We start from the raw sequence: 26,293 nt of genomic DNA, 5'->3' as shown, positions 1-26,293 counted from the left end.
CACAACAATTGAACCTCTCTCCTTGAAGTTCTTGATGATCCGATAAATGGTTGATTTAGGTGCAATCTTACTGGTAGCAATATCCTTGCCTGTGAAGCCCTTTTTGTGCAAAGCAATGATGACGGCACTTGTTTCCTTGCAGGTCACCATGGTTGATAGAGGAAGAACAATGATTCCAAGCACTACCCTCCTTTTGAAGCTTCCAGTCTGTTATTCTATGTCAATAAGCATGACAGAGTGATCTCCAGCCTTGTCCTCGTCAACACTCACACCTGTGTTAATGAGAGAATCACTGACATGATGTCAGCTGGTCCTTTTGTGGCAGGGCTGAAATGCAGTGGAAATGTTTTTTGGGCATTGATTTCATTTGCATGGCAAAGAGGGACTTTGCAATTAATTGCAATTCATCTGATCACTCTTCATAACATTCTGTAGTATATGCAAATTGCCATCATACAAACTGAGGCAGACTGTGAAAATGTATATTTGTGTCATTCTCAAAACTTTTGGCCGCGACTGTACACTGATTTCAATATGGACTGGCTTTCATCAGGCTGACCGCTCAAGAAACAGCTTCAAACTATAACCAGTGTCTGCAACCTGGTTCAGGTTATCAGTCAATCAACCAGGAATGAAATCATCAACAAATATTGATCACATCTTTACTAACGCTGCAGAAATGTACTTTAACCTGTTATGGATAGGGGGCAGTATTTCCATTTCTTGGCCTTCTACACTCTCTTTATTGAAAACTGAGGATCTCTGCTGTAACGTGACACTTCCTACGGCTCCCATAGGCTCTCAGAAGGCGGCAGAACGGTGAATGATGACTTTGCAGCCCATTGCTGAAAAACAGTAGCGCATTTGAATAGTGGTCGATCTGAGAACAATGAGACTGGGGGCGCATGCACGAGAAGACTCCATGTTTTTATTTTCAGTCTTTGAACGAAAACAATGACTCCCGGTCAGAATATTATCGCTTTTTTACGAGAAAAATCGCATTAAAATTGATTTTAAACAGCGTTTGACATGCTTCGAAGTACGGTAATGGAATATTTTGACATTTTTTGTCACGAAGCGCGTCGGGCGCGTCACCCTTCGGATAGTGTCTTGAACGCACAACAAAACGCCGCTATTTGGATATAACTATGGATTATTTGGAACCAAACCAACATTTGTTATTGAAGTAGAAGTCCCGGGAGTGCATTCTGACGAAGAACAGCAAAGGTAATCCAATTTTTCTTATAGTAAATCTGAGTTTGTTATGGGCCAAATTTGGTGGGTGTCAAAATAGCTAGCCCGTGATGGCGAGCTATCTACTCAGAATATTGCAAAATATGCTTTCACCGAAAAGCTATTTTAAAATCGGACATAGCGATTGCAAAAAGGAGTTCTGTATCTATAATTCTTAAAATAATTGTTATGTTTTTTGTGAACGTTTATCGTGAGTAATTTAGTAAATTCACCGGAAGTTTTCGGTGGGTATGCTAGTTCTGAACGTCACATGCTAATGTAAAAAGCTGTTTTTTGATATAAATATGAACTTGATTGAACAAACATGCATGTATTGTATAACATAATGTCCTAGGAGTGTCATCTGATGAAGATCATCAAAGGTTAGTGCTGCATTTAGCTGTGGTTTTGTTTTTTGTGACATTATATGATAGCTTGAAAAATGGGTGTCTGATTATTTCTGGCTGGGTACTCTGCTGACATAATCTAATGTTTTGCTTTCGCTGTAAAGCCTTTTTGAAATCGGACAGTGTGGTTAGATAAAGGAGAGTCTTGTCTTTAAAATGGTGTAAAATAGTCATATGTTTGAAAAATGGAAGTTTTCGGATTTTCGAGGACTTTGTATTTCGCGCCACGCCCATCATTGGATATTGGAGCAGGTGTTCCGCTAGCGGAACGTCTAGATGTAAGATTAACCTGTTTGGGATGGGGGCAGTATTTTCACGGCAGGATAAAAAAACGTACCCGATTTAATCTGGTTATTACTCCTGCCCAGAAACTAGAATATGCATAGAATTAGTGGATTTGGATAGAAAACACCCTAAAGTTTCTAAAACTGTTTTAATGGTGTCTGTGAGTATAACAGAACTCATATGGCAGGCCAAAACCTGAGAAGATTCTATATGGGAAGTGCCCTGTCTGACCATTTCTTGTCCTTCTATAGCCTCTTTATCGAAAATACAGGATCTCTGCTGTAACGTGACATTTTCTAAGGCTTTCATTGGCTCTAGGAAGGCGCCAGAACATGGAATGATAGCTCTGCAGTCTCTGGGCGAAAAACAGCAGGGGTTTGGGTGAGTGGTCCTTCTGAGGAGAATGGGACTGGTGCGCGCGTGCATGTGACGACTCCATGTTTTTCTTTCAGTGTTTGAACGGATACGTCTCCCGGTTGGAATATTATCGCTATTTTATGAGAAAAATCACATAAAAATTGATTTTAAACAGCGTTTGACATGCTTCGAAGTACGGTAATGGAATATTTTGAACTTTTTTGTCACGAATCGCGCCGGCGCCTCACCCTTCGGATAGTGACTTGAACGCACAAACAAAACGGAGCTATTTGGATATAACTATGGATTATTTGGAACCAAAACAACATTGTTTGTTGAAGTAGAAGTCCTGGGAGTGCATTCTGATGAAGAAAGCAAAGGTAATCCAATTTTTCTAATAGTAAATCTGAGTTTGGTGAGTGCCAAACTTGGTGGGTGTCAAAATAGCTAGCCGTGATGGCCGGGCTATGTACTCAGAATATTGCAAAATGTGCTTTCACCGAAAAGCTATTTTAAAATCGGACACCGTGATTGCATAAAGGAGTTCTGTATCTATAATTCTTAAAATAATTGTTATGTTTTTTGTCAACGTTTATCGTGAGTAATTTAGTAAATTCACCGGAAGTTTTCGGTGGGTATGCTAGTTCTGAACAAAACATGCTAATGTAAAAAGCTGTTTTTTGATATAAATATGAACTTGATTGAACAAAACATGCATGTATTATATAACATGAGCCCTAGGACCATGCCTCAGGACTACCTGGCTTGATGACTCCTTGCTGTCCCCAGTCCACCCGGTCATGCTGCTGCTCCAGTTTCAACTGTTCTGCCTGCGGCTATGGAACCCTTGCCTGTTCACTGGATGTGCTGCCTTGTCCCGAACCTGCTGTTTTGGACTCTCTCTCTACCGCACCTGCTGCCTGTAACTCTGAATGATCGGCTATGAAAAGCCAACTGACATCTACTCCTGAGGCGCTGACCTGTTGCACCCTCTACAACCATTGTGATTATTATTATCTGACCCTGCTGGTCATCTATGAACGTTTTAACATCTTGGCCATGTTCTGTTATAATCTCCACCTGGCACAGCCAGAAGAGGACTGGCCACCCCTTAGAGCCTGGTTCCTCTCTAGGTTTCTTCCTAGGTTCCGGCCTTTCTAGGGAGTTTTTCCTAGCCACCGTGCTTCTACATCTGCATTGCTTGCTGTTTGGGGTTTTAGGCTGGTTTCTGTACAGCACTTTGTGACATCGGCTGATGTAAAAAGGGCTTTATAAATACATTTGGTTGATTGATAATGGGGATCCATAATAAATACAAATACAGAGACAAGATACAGGATATGGTTGAGATCCTATGTACTGTCATTTGGAGTAGGTCTAAGGCTGGGCGATATATACTATTTTAAGGTATACTGGAATGGATCCACATACTGGTATGGATTTTTATAATACCGTTTATTACAATATATTTTGATACAGTGCTAAATAAATGAAAAGTTCTACAAATTGGACTACTTAACTGTTAACTTGATCCTAGTTTGGTTGACTATAAAACAATCAGAATGGAGAAATAATGAGTGAGTGTCAGGTCTTACCTCCAGGGGGTACTTGACCCCACTGAGACTGTGCTCGGAGCCCTCTGAGGAAGCGTTACAGCGGCCCCAGTGGAAGGTGATTCTCCCCACCTTAAACCTGCCCCTCAGCCCCCCTCCACTCACATAGAAGTCCCCCTCTGGGTTCACCGCCACTGGAGAGAACACACACAGAGCATTATTTGAACCCATTAACCAATATACACATACACCCACACACAGTATATTGATGTGGCCTTAAGCCTGCCAATGGAGAACAGAAAAACTCTCGCTCTCACATGTACATGCACATACGCGCACATTCACACACATATTTACATTCACAGCATGTAGGGTATTATATTTCATGCCAATTTCCTACCAAGAAAGGCAAAAACACCTTCAATCATCTCCCCACCAGAAACAAGTAATTGTACCATCAGTTTAAAAAGTGCCATAAGTATTCACTACAACAACAATGCTCAATATTTGTATATATTATAATTAGACTGTAATTAAGACCCAGACCACCAGGCTCAGAAACAGGCAGTGTGGCTACTGAATAGCTAGCTGCCTTAATGGCTGATTATTTTATTGTATTACTTTAGCTTTACAGTTTCATTACTGGGTGGTTTTATTATGAGACTTCTGGTGACCTGAGAGCTCATACCGGTCTTGCCGTCATTCTTGATGGTGGTCCTATCAGACATCGCCTCCTCCCAGCCCTCAAACTTCAGCTTTTGGAACTGAACTTTGACCTGTGTCAGCTCCTCCTCGATGTTGATGGGCGACTGTCTAGCATTGCTGCATGATGGGTACTTGTTGGCCCAGTTGTTTTGGTTTAGAGTCCCTGCCGAGAGAGAGTTGAAATGTGTTTAATGCATAGTAGAAACATATTTGATGGTGCCTCAGCTATATGAACTTGCCCAAAACAAGTACATATGCCGTTATCCATTACAAAACACAACCCAGTTGTTTTCCCGGTGATAGAGGGTAGTGCGCACTGCCCATAGACTGTTCATTCTGCTGTCGCAGTCTGGAACCAACAGTACCCTGAACAGCTTCTACCCCCAAGCCATAAGAATGCTAAATAGTTAGTTAAATAGTTACCAATAGCTACCCGGACTATCTGAATTTACCCTCTGTGCACAAACTTTTTTGACTAATCACATATACGCTGCTGCTTCTGTTAATTATCTATCCTGTTGCCTAGTCACTTTATTCCTTGTTATATGTACAGATCTACCTCAATTAAATCGTACCACTGCACATCAACTCAGTACTGGTGCCGCTTGTATATAGCCAAGTTATCGTTGCTTTTATTATTATGTGTTATTACCTTTCTATTATTTCTCTATTTTCTTGTATCTCTGCATTGTTGTGAAGGGCCCATAAGTAAGTATTTCATTGTTAGTCTACACCTGTTGTTTACAAAACAAGTGACAAATAAAATTTGATTTGAAATTTGATTTAGAACTGTGGAGTTTCTCAAGCCATTCCTGGGGGACCCACAGGGTGTGCACATTTTGGTTTTATCCCAGCACCGATACCTGATTCAAGTTATCGTGGATTGGATGATTTGTTGTGCAGTTGAATCGAGTCCAATCCAATTCTTTCAGATCAACATGAAGAGCTTAGGGGAAAGGGCTAGGGTTGATCTGGGGTTGTGCATAGCACTGATGTGCCTATTCCACACGATAGAACAACTTCATGCAATGCCAATGTTTCATGTCAGGACTAATATGTTGGTAAATACTTAAACTTTCGTTCAACATCTGCTCTTGGTTATTCTTTGCTTTGAATGTTCCAACTGGAATCAACTAAGGGGCTGGCAATATCGTTTTGAGTGTAAATCAAATCAAACTTTATTTGTTACATGTGCTGAATACAACAAGTGTAGACCTTACCATGAAATACTTACTTACAAGCCCTTCACCAACAGTGCAGTTCAAGAAGAGTTAAGAAAAGATTTACCAAATAAGTTAAAGTCAAATATAATAAAAAGTAACACAATAATAACGAGGCTATACACAGGGGGTACCTGTACCAAGTTATTGTGCGGGGGTACAGGTTAGAGGTCATTTGTACATGTAGGTAGGGGTGAAGTGACTATGCATAGATAATAAACAGCGAGTAGCAGCAGTATACAAAACAAATAGGGGGGGGGGGGGTCAACGTAATAGTCTGGTGGCCATTTGATTAATTGTTCAGCAGTCTTATGGCTTGGGGGTAGAAGCTGTTAAGGAGCCTTTTGGTCCTAGACTTGGCGCTCCGGTACCGCTTGCCGTGTGGTAGCAGAGAAAACAGTCTATGACTTGGGTGACTGGAGTCTGACAATGTTATGGGCTTTCCTCTGACACAGCCTATTATATAGGTCCTGGATTGCAGGAAGCTTGGCCCCAGTGATGTACTGGGCCGTACGCACTACCCTCTATAGCGCCTTACAGTCAGATGACGAGCAGTTGCCATACCAGGCGGTGATGCAACCGGTCAGGATGCTCTCGATGGAGCAGCTGTAGAACTTTGAGGATCTGGGGACCCATGCCAAATCTTTTCAGTCCCCTGAGGGGATAAGGTTTTGTCATGCCATCTTCACGACTGTCTTGGTGTGTTTGGACCATGATAGACAGTTGGTGATGTGGACACCAAGGAACTTGAAACTCTCGACCCGCTCCACTACAGCACTGTTGATGTTGATGGGGACCTGTTCGGCCCGCCTTTTCCTGTAGTCCACGATCAGCTCCTTTGTCTTGCTCACATTGAGGGAGAGGTTGTTGTCCTGGCACCACACTGCCAGTTCTCTGACCTCCTCCCTATAGGCTGTCTCATCGTTGCCGGTGATCAGGCCTACCACTTGGTTGTATGGGCGGCCTAAAGTGCCTTTCTGAGTTGCTTCATTGCTTCTCCTGTAACGCAACTTATCCTGTCAAGCCTGGTTGCCAGTCTGTTTCTCCTTTAGCCAACACCTAGCCTATGTCTCGCATGGCACAGACAACAACACAGCCTGGCTAAAGAACACTCACCCATACATCAATGAGTATGGGTGTTGTTTATTTTGCTTGCCTTGAAGTTTCCACCAGATATATTTGGGATGCATTGCAACCTGTTGGGGCTAGGGGGCAGTATTTTCACGGCCGGATGAAAAACGTACCCAATTTAAACAGATTACTACTCTGGCCCAGAAAATAGAATATGCATATTATTAGTAGATTTGGATATAAAACACTCTGAAGTTTCTAAAACTGTATAAATGGTGTCTGTGAGTATAACAGAACTCATATGGCAGGCAAAAAACCTGAGAAAAATTGAATCAGGAAGTTGGATAAATTAGAAATGTAGTTTTTCTTTTGAATCCCTTGAAAAACTACAGTGACATAGGATTTACGTTGCACCTCCTAACTCTTCCATTGGCTGTCAACAATCTTTAGGAACTGGTTTCATCTGTCACCTGTTACCGGGCAGATAATTGTGGCTCAGTCAATCACTGGCCAGTCTGAGGACAGGTGTCTTATGATGCGCATGCACGTGACTTTGTTGTTTTTTATTTTTCTTCTGGGATGAATACCTATTGCCCGGTTGTAAAATTATTGCAATTTTACGTAAAAAAATACCCTAAAGGATTGATTGTAAACATCGTTTGACGTGTTTCTACAAACGGTAATTGAACTTTGAACATTTCGTCTATGGATTTGATCGAACAAAAAATGCATGTATTGTCTAACATGATGTCCTAGGAGTGTCATCTGATGAAGATTGTCAAAGGTTAGTGCTTAAATTTAGCAGTATATCTGGTTTTGTGATGGCTATCCGTGCTTGGAAAATGGCTTTCTTTTTTTTTTTGCTAAGGTGCTATGCTAAAATAATCTAATGTTTTGCTATCACCGTAAAGCCTTTTTGAAATCGGACAATGTGATTGGATTAACGAGTAGAGTATCTTTAAAATGCCGTATAATAGTTGAATTTTAATTTTGAGATTATTTTGTTTTGAATTTGGCGCCGTGCTATCTCACTGGTTGTTGTCCAACCAATCCCTTTAGCGGGATTGTATCGAATAGCCCCCGTGATATGCAACTTTTCAGGGAAGTTAGGAAAAAATATACACAGGCTATTAGGAAAGCTAAGGCTAGCTTTTTCAAACAGAAATTTGCATCCTGTAGTACAAACTCAAAAAAGTTCTGGGACACTGTAAAGTCCATGGAGAATAAGAGCACCTCCTCCCAGCTACCCACTGCTCTGAGGCTAGGAAACACTGTTACCACTGATAAATCCACTATAATTGAGAAGGATCTCTCTACGGCTGGCCATGCTTTACACCTGGCTACCCATACCCGGGTCAACTGCCCGGCACCCTCCACAGCAACACGCCAAAGCTCCCACCATTTCTCCTTCACCCAAATCCAGATAGCTGATGTTCTGAAAGAGCTGCAAAATCTGGACCCCTACAAATCAGCCGGGTTAGACAAACTGGACCCTCTCTAAAATGATCCGCCGAAATTGTTGCAACCCCTATTACTAGCCTATTCAACCTCTCTTTTGTATTGTCTGAGATTCCCAAATATTGGAAAGCTGGTCATCCCCCTCTTCAAAGGGGGTGACACTCTAGACCCAAACTGCTACAGACCTATATCTATCCTACCCTGTCTTTCTAAGGTCTTCGAAAGCCAAGTTAACAAACAGATTACCGACCATTTCGAATCCCACTGTACCTTCTCATCTATGTAATCTGGTTTCAGAGCTGGTCATGGGTGCACCTCAGCCACGCTCAAGGTCCTAAATGACATCATAACCGCCATCGATAAGAGATATTACTGTGCAGCCATATTCATCGACCTGGCCAAGGCTTTCGACTCTGTTGATCACCACATTCTTATTGGCAGACTCGACAGCTGTCACGGCTGTCGTTGTGATTAGACCAAGGCGCAGCGGTTTGCGTGCTCATCATTATATTTATTATAAACGTGAACACGGAAAAACAAGAAAACAAAGAAACACGACAGTAAACAGTTTTACAGGCTAGACTATAAGCAATGCAAAAACAACTACCCACAATCAAATAGGTGAAAACAAGCTCCCTAAATATGACTCTCAATCAGGAACAACGATGTACAGCTGCTCCTGACTGAGAGCCACACAGACCAACAAAGAAATACACAAACTAGAAAAACCTAGAACACCAACACAAGAACATATACCAAAAACCCCGGAACACATAAATACAATACCCCTCGACATACACATAACCACCCAAACCATATAAAACAAATACCCTCTGCCACGTCCTGACCAAACTACAATAACAAAATAACCCCTATTACTGGTCAGGACGTGACAACAGCCTTGGTTTCTCAAATGATTGCCTCGCCTGGTTTACCAATCACTTCTCTGACAGAGTTCAGTGTGTCAAATCGGAGGGCCTGTTGTCCGGACATCTGGCGGCCTCTATGGGGTGCCAGAGGGTTCAATTCTCGGGCCGACTCTCTTCTCTGTATACATCAATGATGTCGCTCTTGCTGCTGGTGATTCTCTGATCCACCTCTACGCAGACGACGCCATTCTGTATACTTCTGGCCCTTCTGTGGACACTGTGTTAACTAACCTCCAGACGAGCTTCAATGCCATACAACTCTCCTTCCTTGGCCTCCAACTGCTCTTAAATGCAAGTAAAACTAAATGCATGCTATTCAATCGATCACTGCCCGCACCTGCCCGCCTGTCCAGCATCACTACTCTGGACGGCTCGGACTTAGAATACGTGGACAATTACAAATACCTAGGTGTCTGGTTAGACTGTAAACTCTCCTTCCAGACTCACATTAAGCATCTCCGATCCAAAATGAAATCTAGAATCGGCTTCCTATATTGCAACAAAGCCTCCTTCACTCATGCTGCCAAACATACCCTCGTAAAACTGACCATCCTACCGATCCTTGACTTCGGCGATGTCATCTAAAAAATAGCCTCCAACACTATACTCAACAAACTGGATGCAGTCTATCACAGTGCCATCCGTTTTGTCACCAAAGCCCCATATACTACCCACCACTGCGACCTGTACGCTCTCATTGGTTGGCCCTCGCTTCATACTCGTTGCCAAACTCACTGGCTACAAGTTATCTACAAGTCTCTGCTGGGTAAAGCCCCGCCTTATCTCAGCTCACTGGTCACCATAGCAGCACCCACTCGCAGCACGCGCTCCAGCAGGTATATCTCACTGGTCACCCACAAAGCCAATTCCTCCTTTGGTCGCTTTTCCTTTCAGTTCTCTGCTGCCAATGACTGGAACGAACTGAAAAAATCACAGAAGCTCATATGAACTCATATCTCCCTCACTAGCTTTAAGCACCAGCTGTCAGAGCAGCTCACAGATCACTGCACCTGTATATAGCCCATCTGAAAACAGCCCATCTATCTACCTCATCCCCTTACTGTATTTATCTTGCTCCTTTGCACCCCAGTATCCCTACTTGCACGTTCATCTTCTGCACATCTACCATTCCAGTGTTTAATTGCTATATTTTAATTACTTCGCCACCATGGCCTATTTATTGCCTTAACTCCCTTATCTTACCTAATTTGCACTCACTGTATATAGACTTTTTGTTTCTTTTTTCTACTGTATTATTGACTGTATGTTTGTTTATTCCATGTGTAACTCTGTGTTGTTGTATGTGTCGAATTGCTATGCTTTATCTTGGCCAGGTCGCAGTTGCAAATGAGAACTTGTTCTCAACTAGCCTACCTGGTTAAATAAAGGTGAAATAAAAAAAACTGTTATTGTCAGATGATCTCATTGTACTCTTTTGTAGATGTCAATTACGTGTGTGTGTGTTTTCTATCCCTGTTCGCTCCTCTCCCTGTAGGTTTTACAGATGCTCCCAACCCCGTAGCTGCAACCCTTCTAATTTAGTGTACCATGGGCGCACAACCCATGTGGAATTCCTGGGGTCCGGCAACATTTGGAACTGCCAATCTGCGGCCAACAAGGCTAATGCTAGTTAACAACTTCCTTCAAACTTCACGCAGAGACATAAAATGGTATCCACGAGTTCTTCAGACTCTGGGGAATGGCTCACCACTCATCATACTGGGCAACTTCAACCTCCCGATGTCTGCCTTTGATTCATTTCGTTCCACCTCTTTCTTTCCATTCCTTTTCTCTTTTGACCTCACTCTTTCCCAGTCCCCTCCCACTCACAAGGCAGGCAAAGCACTTGACCTCATCTTTAATAGAGGCTGTTCATCTACTATTCTCACTGCAACCCCCACTCCCCAGGTCTCTAATCACTACTTTGCTTATTTTTCTCTCCATCTCTCCTCCAAGCCTACCCACTCAGCCCCTACCCAGCTGCCTCTTCAACCCTACTCTCCTCCCTTTCCGCATCCCTTGACTCTCACTGTCCCCTTTCCTCATGGCAGGCTCAACCCTCCCCTCGCTCCGTGGCTGAGTGACTCACTATCTGCTCACAGAACAGGGCTGTGGGGAGGTGAGCGGCAATGGAGCAAAATTTAATTTCCAGAGGGCCTATTTAGTAATTTAGTATTTATTAGGATCCCCAATTAGATTATTCTTCCTGGGTCCAAACAGGAAACAACACAACAAATAAAATACTTAATATACATAAATAGCACTACATTTACATTACAATTTATCCATTCAGCAGACGCTCCCATCCAGAGCGACCCACAGCCAGTGCATTCATCTTAAGATAGCCAGGCGAGACAACCACCTATCACAATCGTATCCCAACCAAGCATCACATACATAATACAAGGCCAAATACAAATAAAATGCATAAAAATGTCTGTGTCTCCACAGTCCCTGTTGTGCCGTAAGACATTCTTTAATCCGCTGTTTAATTGAGTTACTTGGGGTGGCAGAGAGTCCTATTTAGTCATGGCTCTATTTAATACTGTGTGTTTCCCTGCCTCTGTTCTGGACAAGGGGACTGTGAAGAGACCTCTGATTGCATGTCTTGTGTGATAATGATGCATGTCCAAACTGTGTGCCAACTGCTTGAACAGACAGTTCGCTACCTTCAACACATCAACACCTTGCACAAAGACCAATAGTGATGCAGTCAATCTCTCCTCAAATTTGAGCCAGGAGAGATTGACATGCATGTCACTAACACTCACCCTCCGTGTACTGTACATCTAAGTGCAATGTGTGCTGCTCTATTTTGGACCAACTGCAATTTTCCTATGTTTCACATGACCACACAACTGGACAGTAGTTCAGGTGCGACAAAACTCGGACCTGAATGACCTGTCTGGTTGACTGAAAATATCACAAAACCAGAGCAACGCCTTATCATGGGCAGACCTCTTACCATTTTAGTAGCCAATGAGTTTATATGTTTTGACCATAATAGCTTGCTATCTAGGGTGACACCCAGCAGTTTAGTCTCTTCAACATGTTCAATAGATTATGGAGACGTAATTTATAGATCGGCAGGTAAGAGTGCTCTCGAGCGGCTAGATGTTCTTTACCATTTGGCCATCAGCTTTGCCACCAATGCCCCTTATAGGACACGTCACTGCACTCTATACTCTTCGGTAAACTGGTCATCTCTGTATACCTGCTTATTTATAAAACCCTCTTAGGCTTCACTCCCCCGTATCTGAGATATCTACTGCAGCCCTCATCCTCCACATACAACACGCATTCTGCCAGTCACATTCTGTTAAAGGTCCCCAAAGCACACACATCCCTGGGTCGCTCCTCTTTTCAACTGCAGCTAGCGACTGGAACAAGCTGCAACAAACACTCAAACTCGACAGTTTTATCTCAATCTCTTCATTCAAAGACTCAATCATGGACACTCTTACTGACAGTTGTGGCTGCTTCGCATGATGTATTGTTGTCTCTACCTTCTTGCCCTTTGTGCTGTTGTCTGTGCCCAATAATGTTTGTAACCTGTTTTGCGCTGCTGACATGTTGTGCTGCTACCATGCTGCTGTCATGTTGTGTTGTCATGTGTTGCTGCCATGCTATGTTGTTGTCTTAGGTCTCTTTTTTTTTAAATTATTATTTATTACAAAAAACACAAGGAAGGGGTAACATTAAAGTATTAGAACATGAAGGACAAACAATACAGCATCATGACACTATCAAACATGTATCAGTCTTTCCGCAACAGAGACATCCTTATGTGTGAGGGTGCATGATAGTGATAGAAAATATGTCAGTTTCCTTTTTCATGATCACAATCTTGTGAAACCCGAACCCTCCAAGATCCCCCCCACCGTTCCCCAATAGCTGTCCCTCAACCATTTGAGACCCCTCCCACAGGCCCCCCCAGAAAAAAAATATACAATTAATTCCATTCCCCACCCCCAAGAACCCCCCAGTGCACCAACAACCAAGAGAATGAACTAAAGAGAAAAAAGGAAAAGACAGAAGAAAACAGCAAACAACAATGCCAAAAAAATATTATAATAATACATTTAAAACAAAAGGACATCTATGACAACTGAAATCATAACAGCAATGCCAACTGTATATGTTTGTGTGCATGTCTGGCACTATTACATGTATGTGTGTGTTATTGGGTCTCTCTTTATGTAGTGTTATATTGTCTCTGTTGTGGTGATGTGTGTTTTGTCCTATATTTTTATTTTATTTATTTTTAATCCCAGCCCCCGTGCCCGCAGGAGGCCTTTTGCCGTTTGGTAGGCCGTCATTGTAAATAAGAATGTGTTCTTAACTGACTTGCCTAGTTAAAGGTTAAATAAAAAATGTAAATACATAAAGACACATTATTCAATTATAGATCCAGATAAGGTGTAGGGTTGAGCGAGGGATTTGTACCAAAAATGCTGTTTTTAGTTTGAGATATTTAGCACCAGACTATTGCTATAGTTACCCATTCTAAAACTGACTGGAGATCTATGTTAAGGGTGTTAGTTACTTATTTTACTGTTACAGCCGACGTGTAAACTGTTCGGTGTATATGGGTCGTCAGTGTATATGGGTACACAGTCTTTATTAAAGGTCAGTCAAAGGTCATTAGTAAAACACAGAAAACAATAATGGTCCTGCGGTACATCACACCGAATTTGTATAAGAGAGGCTTCCATTAAAGAAAACCCTTTGTGTTCTATTGGATAGGTAACTGTCCATCCATGATATGGCAGAGGATGTTAATCCATAACATCTACGTTTTCCAGTAATATGTTATGATCAATGACATTAAAAGCTGCACTCAAGTCTAACAAAACAGCTCCCACAATCTTCTTATCAATTTCTTTCAGCCAATCATTAGTCATTTGTGTCAGTCCCAAGCATGTTGAGAGTCTGAAAGTCTGTTGTTAATTTGTTCTGCAATTTCATTACGCTTTTTTGCAGACGTTTACTGACACAGGCCATATTCAACCGGTGTTGTACACATTAGCTTAAGACATGTAGCTAGCTAGCTAGGTAAACAATGAACCTAGCTAGGTAAACAACATGTAAGATCACACACGTCATGTAACGTTAGCTACCGAGCCAGCCAGCTAACAATAGCTAGTTAAACAACAATGAACATAGTGCTAATCATGTCGTTACTACCCTGCATGATGATGCTGGAAGCAACCAGGTTCAATGTTTGCTAGCTAACATTAGGCTCTAACAAGCAAAGCAAACAGCTAGCAGTACACTTTAGCTTGAAATGAAACCACTTTGTCAAAATCAGAAACGTGTTTATATCTGAAAATGTAGCTAGCTAATGCTAGACTATCTTACCTGTATACATAATCATGCATGATGGACGCGTCTCCCTGTCACGGATGCCATGCCACGGTTTCCCTTAGTTTGAAGATATAATCCGGAGACAGGTGTTTTCGCCATCTCTTTAGCTATCATACTCTAATTCCATTGATTTAAAAAATAAATACAAAACATGTAAAGATTCAAATGGCTCTCCTGTGAAGTTGTGACTTGCGACATATGCCTAGTTTCCTGAAACTGGTCACAAATAAGTAAATGATATCAATGAGAGAATTATCAGATTAACTGATAACTAAAATAGCAGTGCAGAAGACACTCTTGCTAAGTGCTCGAGGAAGTCTCAAGGTTTTGCTCGCCCGAGGTAGAGTACCTCATGATAAGCTGTAGACAACACTATTTACCAAGATAGTTTTCATCTATATTTTTCGTAGCTGTCTATTTACCATCACAAACCAATGCTTGCACTAAGATTGCACTCAACGAGCTGTATAAGACCAAAAACAAAAAAATGAATGCTCACCCAGAAGCAGCACTCCTAGTGGCCAGGAACTTTAATGCAGAATAACTTAAATCCATTTTACCTCATTTCTACCAGCATGTTACATGTGCAACCAGTGGAAAGAAACTGAAGACCACCTTTACTCCACACACAGAAATACGTACAAAGCTCTCTCTCGCCCTCCATTTGGCACATCTGACCATAATTCTATCCTCATGATTACAAACAAAAACTAAAGCAGAAAGTACCACTGACTTACTCAATATGGAACTGGTCAGATGACATGGATGCTAAGATACAGGACTGTTTTGCTAGCATAGACTGGAATATGTTCCGGGATTCACCGGGTGGCATTGAGGAATATACCACATCACTCAACGGCTTCATTAATAAGTGCATTGATGACATCGTCCCCACAGTGACCGTACGTACATATCCCAACCAGAAGCCATGGATTACAGGCAACATCCGCGTTGAGCTAAAGACTAGAGCTGCAGCTTTCAAGGAGTGAGACACTCATACGGATGCTTACAAGAAATCCCGCTACGACCTCCGACGAGCCATCAAACAGACAAACCGTCAATACAGGATTAAGATCGAATCCTACTACCCCGGCTCTGACGCAAACAATCACGGATTACAAAGGGAAACCCAGCCGCGAGCTGCCCAGTGATGCAAACCTACCAGACACGCTAAATGCCTTCTGTGCTCGCTTCGAAGCAAGCAAAGCAGAGCCATGCATGAGAGGACTAGCTGTTCCAGACGACTATGTGATCACGCTCCCCTTAGCCGATGTGAGTAAGACCTTTAAACAGGTTAACATGGCGGATTACCAGGACACGTACTCAGAGCATGCACTGACCAGCTGGCAAGTGTCTTCACTGACATTTTCAACCTCTCTCTGATCCAGTCAAGTAGACCACCATAGTCCCTGTACCGAAGAACACCAAGTTCACCTGCCTAAATGACTATCACCGCATAGCATTCATCATAGGGCCATTGGACCAGCACTGGGTTCTCTCTTGATGCTATTTATGCAATAGGCCTATAGATCAAAGTTTATCAAGGACAGTCAGGCATGGGCGTGGGGGAGGGGCAGGGGCATGTTTAAGCTGGCATTGGCAGTCGGATGTGGGGTGTCCCCGTCTGCCTGCCCCCCTGGCCCCATAATGCCCCCATTGTTGTGCCAGTCTCGTGTGTCAAGCAGATTCAGTTTGTTGTGACGCTGAGCAAGACGAGAGGGGAGGTATGGGAGAGCTGTGTGGTAAAAAGAGCAAAGGAAAGCGGGAGAGAGAGAGTTGGGAGAGGGGTAGGGGGAAGTCTAGACAGTGACAGAGAGAGCGAGAGAGAGAGAGAGAGGAGAACAGAGTGATAGAGAGGGGGAAGAGAGGATTTTTTCCCTTGTCATATCTAGTGAAAGACCGCAAGATAGATAGGGAAGAAAGATAGATGATTGTGTGCCACTGCCTGAGGGTCATAGTAAATATTCATAGTAAACTTCCATGCAAAATTATACATCTCTTTTGTAGAATATGCTTTATTACTCACTCTTTGGCAACTCTGCATATAATATTATCATGCCAATAATATAAACGGTATCTACTGTAATTGAAGAGAAATACACATATTCTTGCTACACATCATACATTCTATGCTGTAATGGCTACTCATAACCCATGTCATGTCTCATCCAAAACAGATCAGACAAGCACTGCTAGGCTAAACAGCAGCTCCCGACCAGGAGCTCAATGTGCCCTACTTTCCAAATATGGGTCCCAGAGACTAGCACAGGGAATTCTCTCACCACCAGGGAATTCCCCATGGCTGAAAGAAACTAAAGCAGGTGTCACGGGGGGTTGTGTGTGTCAGTAGAGGCTGCTGAGAGGAGGACATAATAATGGCTGGAATGGAGTCAATAGAATGGTATCAACCACATCAAAGACAAGGTTTCCATGTGGTTGACACCATTCCACCAACTCCATTCCAGCCATTATTAAAAGCTGTCCTCTCCTCAGCAGCCTCCACTGGTGTGTGTGTGTGTGTGTTAAACTGTACAAGAGATACAGTGTATTGTGACCACACCAATACACTGTATCTCTTGCACAGTTTAACAGCTTGTGTCACAGTATTGTGCATATTTTTTAGATGCTGTCAACATTAGTTGAAAAGAAATTGAGGGCCATATTCTGACCTGAACTTTAGTGTCATCTCCCCATCTGATAACCCAAGCATAGGCCAATATGCCTACTTCTTCATTTAAAGCATTTCAGTTTAAACTTGTCCAGTCTTTTCACCTACCAGTGGTCATGTAGAAAAAGAGAGAGAGAGGTCATGCCATTTCCTATTGCAACGAGGCCCTAAATGGCCCCCAATGATAACCAATACATTTCCTTGTTTCTCTCTCCACATACAATACCAAACCACTCTGTCAAACATCTTAGGATTGATGAAGATCAAATTAATTAAACGTATTCAAATGCAAATCCCCAAATGAGACCAAGGAGGGAAACTGGAATGGGTTCAGATGATTTTCAAATAGGACATTAATTCCCAGGTATCTTCAGCGTCCCTGTTTAAAAAGCTATTTATGAAACCAAACTAGTCACTATGACTTGCATAGAAAGCAACAGTAATGGCGTCTTTTTGTAGGCACTAACGGAGGCTAACTCTGCCTTGGCTTGTTGGCCAAATACTATGGGGGAACTCATATTTTTTGGGGGGGAGGGGGGTTTGGATAAACGCTGAAAATAGGTCTGTGATAAACACAGGCTTAGGAGATCTTCTACGCTTTGTTCTATGAGATAATTTTCAGCAGCTAACGTCATTTTTTGTGAATTTTTAAGCATTTATGTAATCGAAATAAGCACATAAAGTGCATAAAGGCTTCATAACTCATAAAAGTCATGTTAACTGACTGATATTATCTCATAGAACAAAACGTATAAGATCTCCTTCTTTCTGGAGGCAAGCTGAAGTTTGGAGCCAAATTCTATGCCCCTTCGTCAGTGATTGGTCAACAGTAGGGATTCTTCAATAAAGTCTTTGTTGTCATTCAACAAGAGATGTTTTCATGCACATTTTTAAATGTAGAAATACTGCACTAAACATCTTAGTTAGACAAAGATATCCTCTGCAAAAACGTCAAAATTCATGACAGATTTCTTGAGTTATCTTACATTAATTCACTCTCTCCGTGGTTATCTGTTATTTCATTACTCACACACATGCAAGACAAGCCAGTCAAAATAGTCTTATTTATTTTTTATTTTATTTATTTCACCTTTATTTAACCAGGTAAGCTAGTTGAGAACAAGTTGTCATTTACAACTGCGACCTGGCCAAGATAAAGCAAAGCAGTGTGACACAAACAACAACAACACAGAGTTACACATGGAATAAACAAGCATACAGTCAATAACACAATAGAAAAAAATAAAGTCTATATACAGTGTGCAAATGGCATGAAGTGGTAAGGCAATAAATAGGCCATAGTAGCAAAGTAATTACAATTTAGCAGATTAACACTGGAGTGATAGATTAGCAGATGATGATGATCAAATGATGGTGTGTAAGTAGTGATACTCGTGTGCAAAAGAGCAGCAAAGTAAATAAAAACAATATGGGGATGAGGTACGTAGATTGGGTGGGCTATTTACAGATGGACTATGTACAGCTGCAGCGATCGGTTAGCTGCTCTGACAGCTGATGTTTAAAGTTAGTGAGGAAAATGTAAGTCTCCAGCTTCAGCAATTTTGCAATTAGTTCTAGTCACTGACAGCAAAGAACTGGAAGGAAAGGTGGCCAAAGGAGGAATTGGCTTTGGGGATGACCAGTGAGATATACCTGCTGGAGCGCGTGCTATGGGTGGGTGTTGTCATCGTGACCAGCGAGCTGAGATAAGGCGGAGCTTTACCCAGCATAGACTTATAGATGACCTGGAGCCAGTGGGTCTGGCGACGAATATGTAGCGAGGGCCAGCCGACTAGAGCATACAGGTCGCAGTGGTGGGTAGTATAAGGTGCTTTGGTAACAAAACGGATGGCACTGTGATAGACTACATCCAATTTTCTGAGTAGAGTATTGGAAGCTATTTTGTAGATGACATCGCCGAAGTCGAGGATCGGTAGGATGGTCAGATTTACTAGGGTAAGTTTGGCGGCGTGAGTGAAGGAGGCTCTGTTGCGAAATAGGAAGCCGATTCTAGATTTGATTTTGGATTGGAGATGTTTGATATGAGTCTGGAAGGAGAGTTTAGAGTCTAGCCAGACACCCAGGTATTTGTAGTTGTCCACGTATTCTAGGTCAGAACCGTCCAGAGTAGTGATGCTAGTCGGGCAGGTGGGTGCGGGCAGTGAACGGTTGAAAAGCATGCATTTGGTTTTGCTAGCGTTTAAGAGCAGTTGGAGGCCACAGAAGGTGTGTTGTATGGCATTGAAGCTCATTTGGAGGTTAGTTAACACAGTGTCCAAAGAAGGGCCAATTGTATACAGAACGGTGTCGTCTGCATAGAGGTGGATCAGGGAATCACCCACAGCAAAATCTCCATAGACAAACATTGTCAGTAGACTGGTCCATACTGAAGAGCTCAGTGACTTTCAACGTGGCACCGTCATAGGATGCCACCTTTCCAACAAGTCAGTTCGTAACATTTATGCCCTGCTAGAGCTGTCCCGGTCAACTATAAGTGCTGTTATTGTGAAGTTGAAACGTCTAGGAGCAGCAACGGCTCAGCCGTGAAGTGGTAGACCACACAAGCTCACAGAACGGGACCACTGAAGCACTCTATCAGTGGTGGTAAAACTACCCAATTGTCATACTTGAGTAAAAGTAAAAGATACCTTAATAGAAAATGACTCAAGTAAAAGTCAACCAGTAAAATATTACTTGAGTAGAAGTCAAAGTACTTGGTTTTAAATATACTTAAGTATCAAAAGTAAAAATCATAAAAAACCAGAAGGCACAATTTCCTTGTTTTTGTTAATTTACAGATAGCCGGGGCACACAAACACTCAGACATAATTTACAAACAAAGCATTTGTTATCAGAGGAGGTCGGGATGTTCTCTTGATAACTATGCGAATTGGATCACTTTCCTGTCCTGCTAAGCATTCAAAATGTAATGAGTACTTTTGTGTGTAAGGGAAAATGTATGGAGTAAAAAGTAAATAATTTTCTTTAGGAATGTAGTGAAGTAAAAGTTGTCAAAAATATAAATAGTAAAGTAAAGTACAGATACCCCCCAAAAACTACTTAAGTAAAAATACTTGAAAGTACTACTTAAGTACTTTAGACCACTGGCTCTCATGAAGTATTAAATTAGATTTTCGATTAAAGAGTGATTAGAGTGACAATAGAATGCTGAGTACCAGCCAGAATAGCAAGTTTGGTAGGCTACTAATGACCATCAGCAGCTTCAGAGCTTGGAGAAGCCTAGTTACCGTGACTAAATGGTCACAAGGAATTTGACTGCGGTCATGACTCGTGACCGCCAGTGTGGTGTAATATGGTCAGTGTGGTGGTAATAACAAGCCCTAGCCAGAACCATTCACAGTTGAGCTCACTCGATTTAGCTCAATGCTGATTGGGTATTATTATATTTAAAAAATGTATCAAGGGAGGCCAAATGGTTGCTGGCTTCCTTTGCATTCAATGCTGCGGGCGGCAACACGGTCATACTCTTTTGGACCAGACAGCATCAGATAGATGGCCAACACATACAGAAGGGCTCTGTTTTGCTTGCCCTGATGCTTTTTCCAGTGAGATACATTCAGCCTCTTGCGAATTGAAGGAAAATTATGAAACACAGAGAGACGAAAGATACATTTGCTCTACATCTTGTATTTATTCTAATGTATCCCATTGAGAGAGACATTGAAAATTAAACCAAACTCGTGGTCCATTCCACACTCACCCGCATAGGACCAGTCGATGTCATCAGCGAATTTGCGCTGGGCGGCCTGGGCCCGGTATCCGTATCCTTGCACAGGTTCAGCTGCAACAGAAATCAACTCTTTCTCAAAAACAGCTCTGTTTAAGGCCTCTATGACCAAACATTTAATTTCATTAAATCAGGCATTATTCTTATCAGAATTATCATACGTTCACACAGCCTCTCAATCCTCCTGAGTTGGTCTGGTTTTATTTGAGAATTGAAAGACATCCATATCCCTTTGAGGGATCAAACTCATGATACACTCATTCCAAAAGATAATTGGAAAAACAAACAATTTGTTATTACACATTACAATATTGTAAATAGGCCATTATGGGCAGTGCAACATTGAGAAAATCTCAGCAAAAGAAACGCTCTCTGAGCTTGTATAATAAAAACGGTCGGTTATGTTTTCCTTCTGAAGAAATTTCCTCCAGTTTGGGAATAATGAGTAAGACTCAGATCTACAGCACACAGACTATTAACATAATGCACTCTGGGGGACGTCTGTGGAGTACATCCATGTGTGCTTGTTTACACACACACACACACACACACACACACACACACACACACACACACACACACACACACACACACACACACACACACACACACACACACATAATAATCCCTGCTTTTCACTGTCATTTGGAACTAGTGCTGCAGAATGATTAGGAGGTGATAGTGTATCATTATGATGCCCTACTAGTCCTGTCTGGGTAATGAATTGGAGCCAGAGCTCTCAGGGCCACACTGCCAGGTCATTATGGAAGAGATACTGTCTGTCAGAAACAAAAGTCCTCATTAGCATAGCTAGCACAAAGCAACTGCTCACTAAAGCATAGGGAAACCAAATACACCAAATGTTCTCCTGCAGCGTTAATAACTCCAAATGTTTCCAAAACGCAGGGAAGTCAGGTTGTGACCCCTTTCCCGGAGCGACTGAAATGTTCTGGAACATCACTGTGAATGTTGCTGGTCAAAACCAGGACAACTGACAAGAAGAGGGTGGATTACCTGCTTCACCTTTTGCAACCATAATCAACCTTAAAAACAACATTCCTCCATGCTTTAGCATCTACAAAATATTGTCATCTAAAGGATAAAAATAAACTTGTTTTCCTCTATGACAAACAAATTCACTTAAAGTGATACTTTGCGATTTTCCCCCAGAATCAGATGGACCCGTGGATACCATGATTATGTCTCTGTGTCCAGTATGAAGAATGTTAGAGGTACAATAGTGAGCCAATGCTAACTAGCATTAGCACAATGACTAACTAGCATTATCACAATGACTGAAAATCTATGGGTACCTGCTAGCATCTGACTCTGGGGAAGTAGATATAGTGCCTTATTGCCAAAATCCCAAAGTGTACCTTAAAAATGCACTCAGTACTCGAAACGTCTATGTAAAAAAAACATAGTACGGTTGGGGTCAGCACAATAGTCTGAAAAGGGTCTTAAAACCATGACAAAGTCTTGGCCTGATCTGACTCTGGTTGGATGAAGATGAAGAGGCGGCCTCATGCTGTGTTTGACTATTTTCATGTGTGCCTGGTATAAATTGTCAATCTAATCCGGGATTAAATGTCTTCAAGTACCAGAAACAAGCTGTCCCTCTCGCAGGACAGAAATGTGTGGTTTATGACCAAGCAAAAGTCTCCTTCACTCATAATCTTCCCAAAGTACCATACAGTAACTCTTGATTTAAAAAGTGATCATTGAGGATATCATACAAAATGGTTATAGTCTTACATAAAATAATAATTACCTAGGAAACTAGAATAAAGTCATAAATAGCTCTCTTTTCTCATACTCTTCATTTTCAGCTCTATCTGGTGGTCTTCCTAACATTGTTGGACCTCAGTTGTCCATGCCTGTTTAACACCGTGGTCAGCCAAGGGTCATGTTGGCCTTAAACCAAAGTGTTTTCTTTCCAACACAGGGATATCGCTACCATGGCTTCCCACCTTCCTCTCCCTTGCTGATCTGAGAGATATGAGAGTCTAAGGTTTTCGCCTGTCCTATTCTTTCAGCTTTTCATATTATTTTACACATCCTATTCTTGAGTTTTTTTCCTCTCCCTTTTTCTCCCCAATTTCATGATATCCAATTAGTAGTTACAGTCTTCTCTCATCGCTGCAACTCCTGTATGGACTCAGGAGAGGCGAAGGTTTGAGAGCCGGGCGTCCCTCGAAACACAATCCTGCCAAGCCGCACTGCTTCTTGACACAATGCCCACCGAACCCGGAAGCCAGCCTCTAGTAGGAAACACCGTACACCTGGCGACTGTGTCAGTGTGCACTAACCCGGACGATGCTGGGCCAATTGTGCGCCGCCCCATTGATCTCCCAGTCGCGGCCGGCTGCGACAGAGCCTGGACTCGAACCCAGAATCTCGAGTGGCACAGCTAGCACTGCGATGCAGTGCCTTAGACCACTGCACCACTCGGGAGGCAACATGTCCTATTTTTTTACCTTCCCAATTACTTCACCTGCCAAATTATTGTACCTGTCCTATTCTTTTATTTCTGCTATTCCTTAACACTCAGGAGGCAACATGTCCTATTCTTTTACCAGTCTTATTCTTTCACCTGTACTATTCTTTCAGTTCCGTGCGGATGAGGGAAAGGGACAGGGTACAAGGACAGGATGCATGTTATGACCATTGAGATACATCCCCAGTGTCCCTGTCTCGCTGACCTTCTGACACAGACTATACAGAAAGGAATGCTAGCCAGCAATTATGTTTTCCACTACTGTGACGCAAATCAGCCAATTCATGTCGTTGTTTTCTCTCTCTCCCCCCCGGTTGGACATAGTAAGATCTACAACTACTGAGCTCCCTATGTCCATCTCCTCCTACAACTACTGAACTCCCTCTCTCCATCTCTCTCTCCTCCTGAATAAAAGAGAAAGGAACTTGCTAAATTATGGACCATCTCTTCAGGGGGAAATGGACTATAGAGTGTGTAAACAATTGCATTGACATGAAACACCTGTCCATTTCCAGCACCAGTTCGTTCAATAGGTGTGATTCTATTACACAATGTATGTGTGTGTGTGTGTGTGTGTGTGTGTGTGAGGTCAAGGGCACCATTCATCTCCCCATTTCCTTTCAACAGAGGATTACAGTCTGGCTCGTCTTACACTTGCTTTGTCTGGTGATTGTCCTCGACCATGACGAATGGCATTACCTTTCCTTTTTAAGGATCACTGGTGCATCTGTGACTGAAAGAGAACAGGTAAGCTTTCTTACACTGACAATCTTGGGTGATTAACTCATTGTGGCCCAACGCCTACATTTGTGGCTGTTATGCATGAAAACTACAATTGGCTCAACAAACATTGAGTATCTTTCAAAAATGCATTGTGAGAAAATACTCAACGATGTAAAAAGGAGATTTGATAGTGAACATCTATTTTAAATGACTTGTACAGAGCTACATCTCATCTACAGGTTTTTTTTTATTTTTCCTATTTTCTACATTGTAGAATAACAGTGAAGACATCAAAACTATGAAATAACACATACGGAATCATGAAGTAAAAAAAGTGTTAAACAAATCTAAATATATTTTATATTTGAGATTCTTCAAAGTAGCCACCCTTTGCTGTGATGACAGCTTTGCACACTCTTGCCATTCAACCAGCTTCATGAGGTTGTCACCTGGAATGCATTTCAATTAACAGGTGTATCATGTTAAAAGTTAATTTGTGGAATTTCTTTCCTTCTTAATGCGTTTCAACCAATCAGTTGTGTTGAGTAGGTATGTCTAAACTCACAAGAGGTCTGTGCCAAGTAACTGAGAGCTACACTCCCAGACAGGCAGGTAGCCTAGCGATTAGAGCGTTGGGTCAGTAACTGAGAACTACACTCCCAGACAGGCAGGTATCCTAGTGGTAGAGCGTTGGGTCAGCAACTGAAAGGTCGCTAGCTCAAATCCCTGAGCAGACAAGGTGAAAAATCTGTTAATGTGCCCTTTAGCAAGGCACATAACCATAATTGCTCCAGGGTCACAGCTGACCCTGGCTGTGACCCCACTCGCCGAGGATGTCTCAGAGGGAGTTGGGATATGCAAAAAAACACCTTTCCAAGTCACACATGCATAATATAATACACACATGTACAACTATAAGCACCCACCAAATTATTATTACAACACACACAGACAGTCAAGGTGAATGATGAGGAGGTCCAACGATCAGTAACAATGGGATAGACAGACTCATTCTGCACTACTCTGGTGATACAATCGTTTTTTTTCACACCTTTTTCTGTTATGATTTCCTTGCAGTAATGATTGAATCTGAATCTTGATTCACGCTCAACATTAAGGATGGGAATTCTGCATCCATGCAACTCAAGAGAGGGACTGAATAGTCCCCCCACCCCCAAAAGAAGCTTGTCCAGTAAGGGGAGAGACTTTGTTAAGACTTACTAAATCAACTCACATACACATGGTTAGCAGATGTTAATGCGTGTGTAGCGAAATGCTTGTGCTTCTAGTTCTGACTATGCAGTAATATCTAACAAGTAATCTAACAAAAGTGAAAGAGACACACACAGAGAAAGAGAGAGAGACCGAGAAAGACAGAGAGAGAGAGACACACACACACAGAGAGAGGCACAGAGAGAGAGAGAGAGAGAGAGAGAGAGAGAGAGGCACAGAGAGAGAGGCACAGAGAGAGAGAGAGAGAGAGAGAGAGAGAGAGAGAGAGAGAGAGAGAGACAGAGACAGAGAGACAGAGACAGAGAGACACGCAGAGAGAGAGAGACACACACACACACACACACTGAGAGAGCGAGAGAGAGACACACAGAGAGAGAAATAGAGACACACAGAGAGAGAAATAGAGACACACACAGAGAAAGAAAGACAAACACACAGAAAGAAAGACAAACACACAGAAAGAAAGACACACACACAGAAAGAAAGACACACACACAGAAAGAAAGACACACACACACAGAGAGAGACACACACACAGAGAGAGACACACAGGGAGAGGAGAGAGACACACACACAGACAGAGAGAGAGGAGAGAGACACAGATAGAGAGACACATACACACACACAGAGAGAGAGAGACACACACACACACACAGAGAAAGAGACACAGAGAGAGACACACACAGAGAGAGAGAGATACACACACAGAGAGACAAGGAGAGAGACAGACACACAGAGAGAGAGAGAGAGAGAGAGAGAGAGAGAGAGGAGAGAGACACAGAGAGAGACACACACACAGAGAGAGAGAGAGAGAGAGAGAGGGGAGAGAGACAAGACAC

The 26,293-nt window shown here is 42.3% G+C and overlaps 1 protein-coding gene across 3 annotated transcripts in view; it reads right to left on the bottom strand.

Annotated features, from left to right (window-relative positions):
• The window catches only part of LOC115192727 (receptor-type tyrosine-protein phosphatase zeta), a 102,252-nt gene that overhangs the window by 42,281 nt on the left and 33,678 nt on the right, over positions 1 to 26,293 (bottom strand). For all 3 annotated transcript variants that reach the window (XM_029751520.1, XM_029751522.1, XM_029751521.1), the window contains exons 2-4: positions 20,975 to 21,055; positions 4,524 to 4,703; positions 3,878 to 4,029 (exon numbers count right to left, since the gene is read on the bottom strand). In XM_029751520.1, the coding sequence (XP_029607380.1) occupies positions 3,878 to 4,029; positions 4,524 to 4,703; positions 20,975 to 21,055 (413 nt within the window). The remainder of the gene's footprint in view (positions 1 to 3,877; positions 4,030 to 4,523; positions 4,704 to 20,974; positions 21,056 to 26,293) is intronic.

Source organism: Salmo trutta, chromosome 4 (genome assembly GCF_901001165.1).
Source record: "Salmo trutta chromosome 4, fSalTru1.1, whole genome shotgun sequence".
Classification (NCBI taxonomy): domain Eukaryota; kingdom Metazoa; phylum Chordata; class Actinopteri; order Salmoniformes; family Salmonidae; genus Salmo; species Salmo trutta.
The sequence above is the reverse complement of the archived record's forward strand: the minus strand, read 5'-3'. Positions and strand labels throughout refer to the sequence as shown.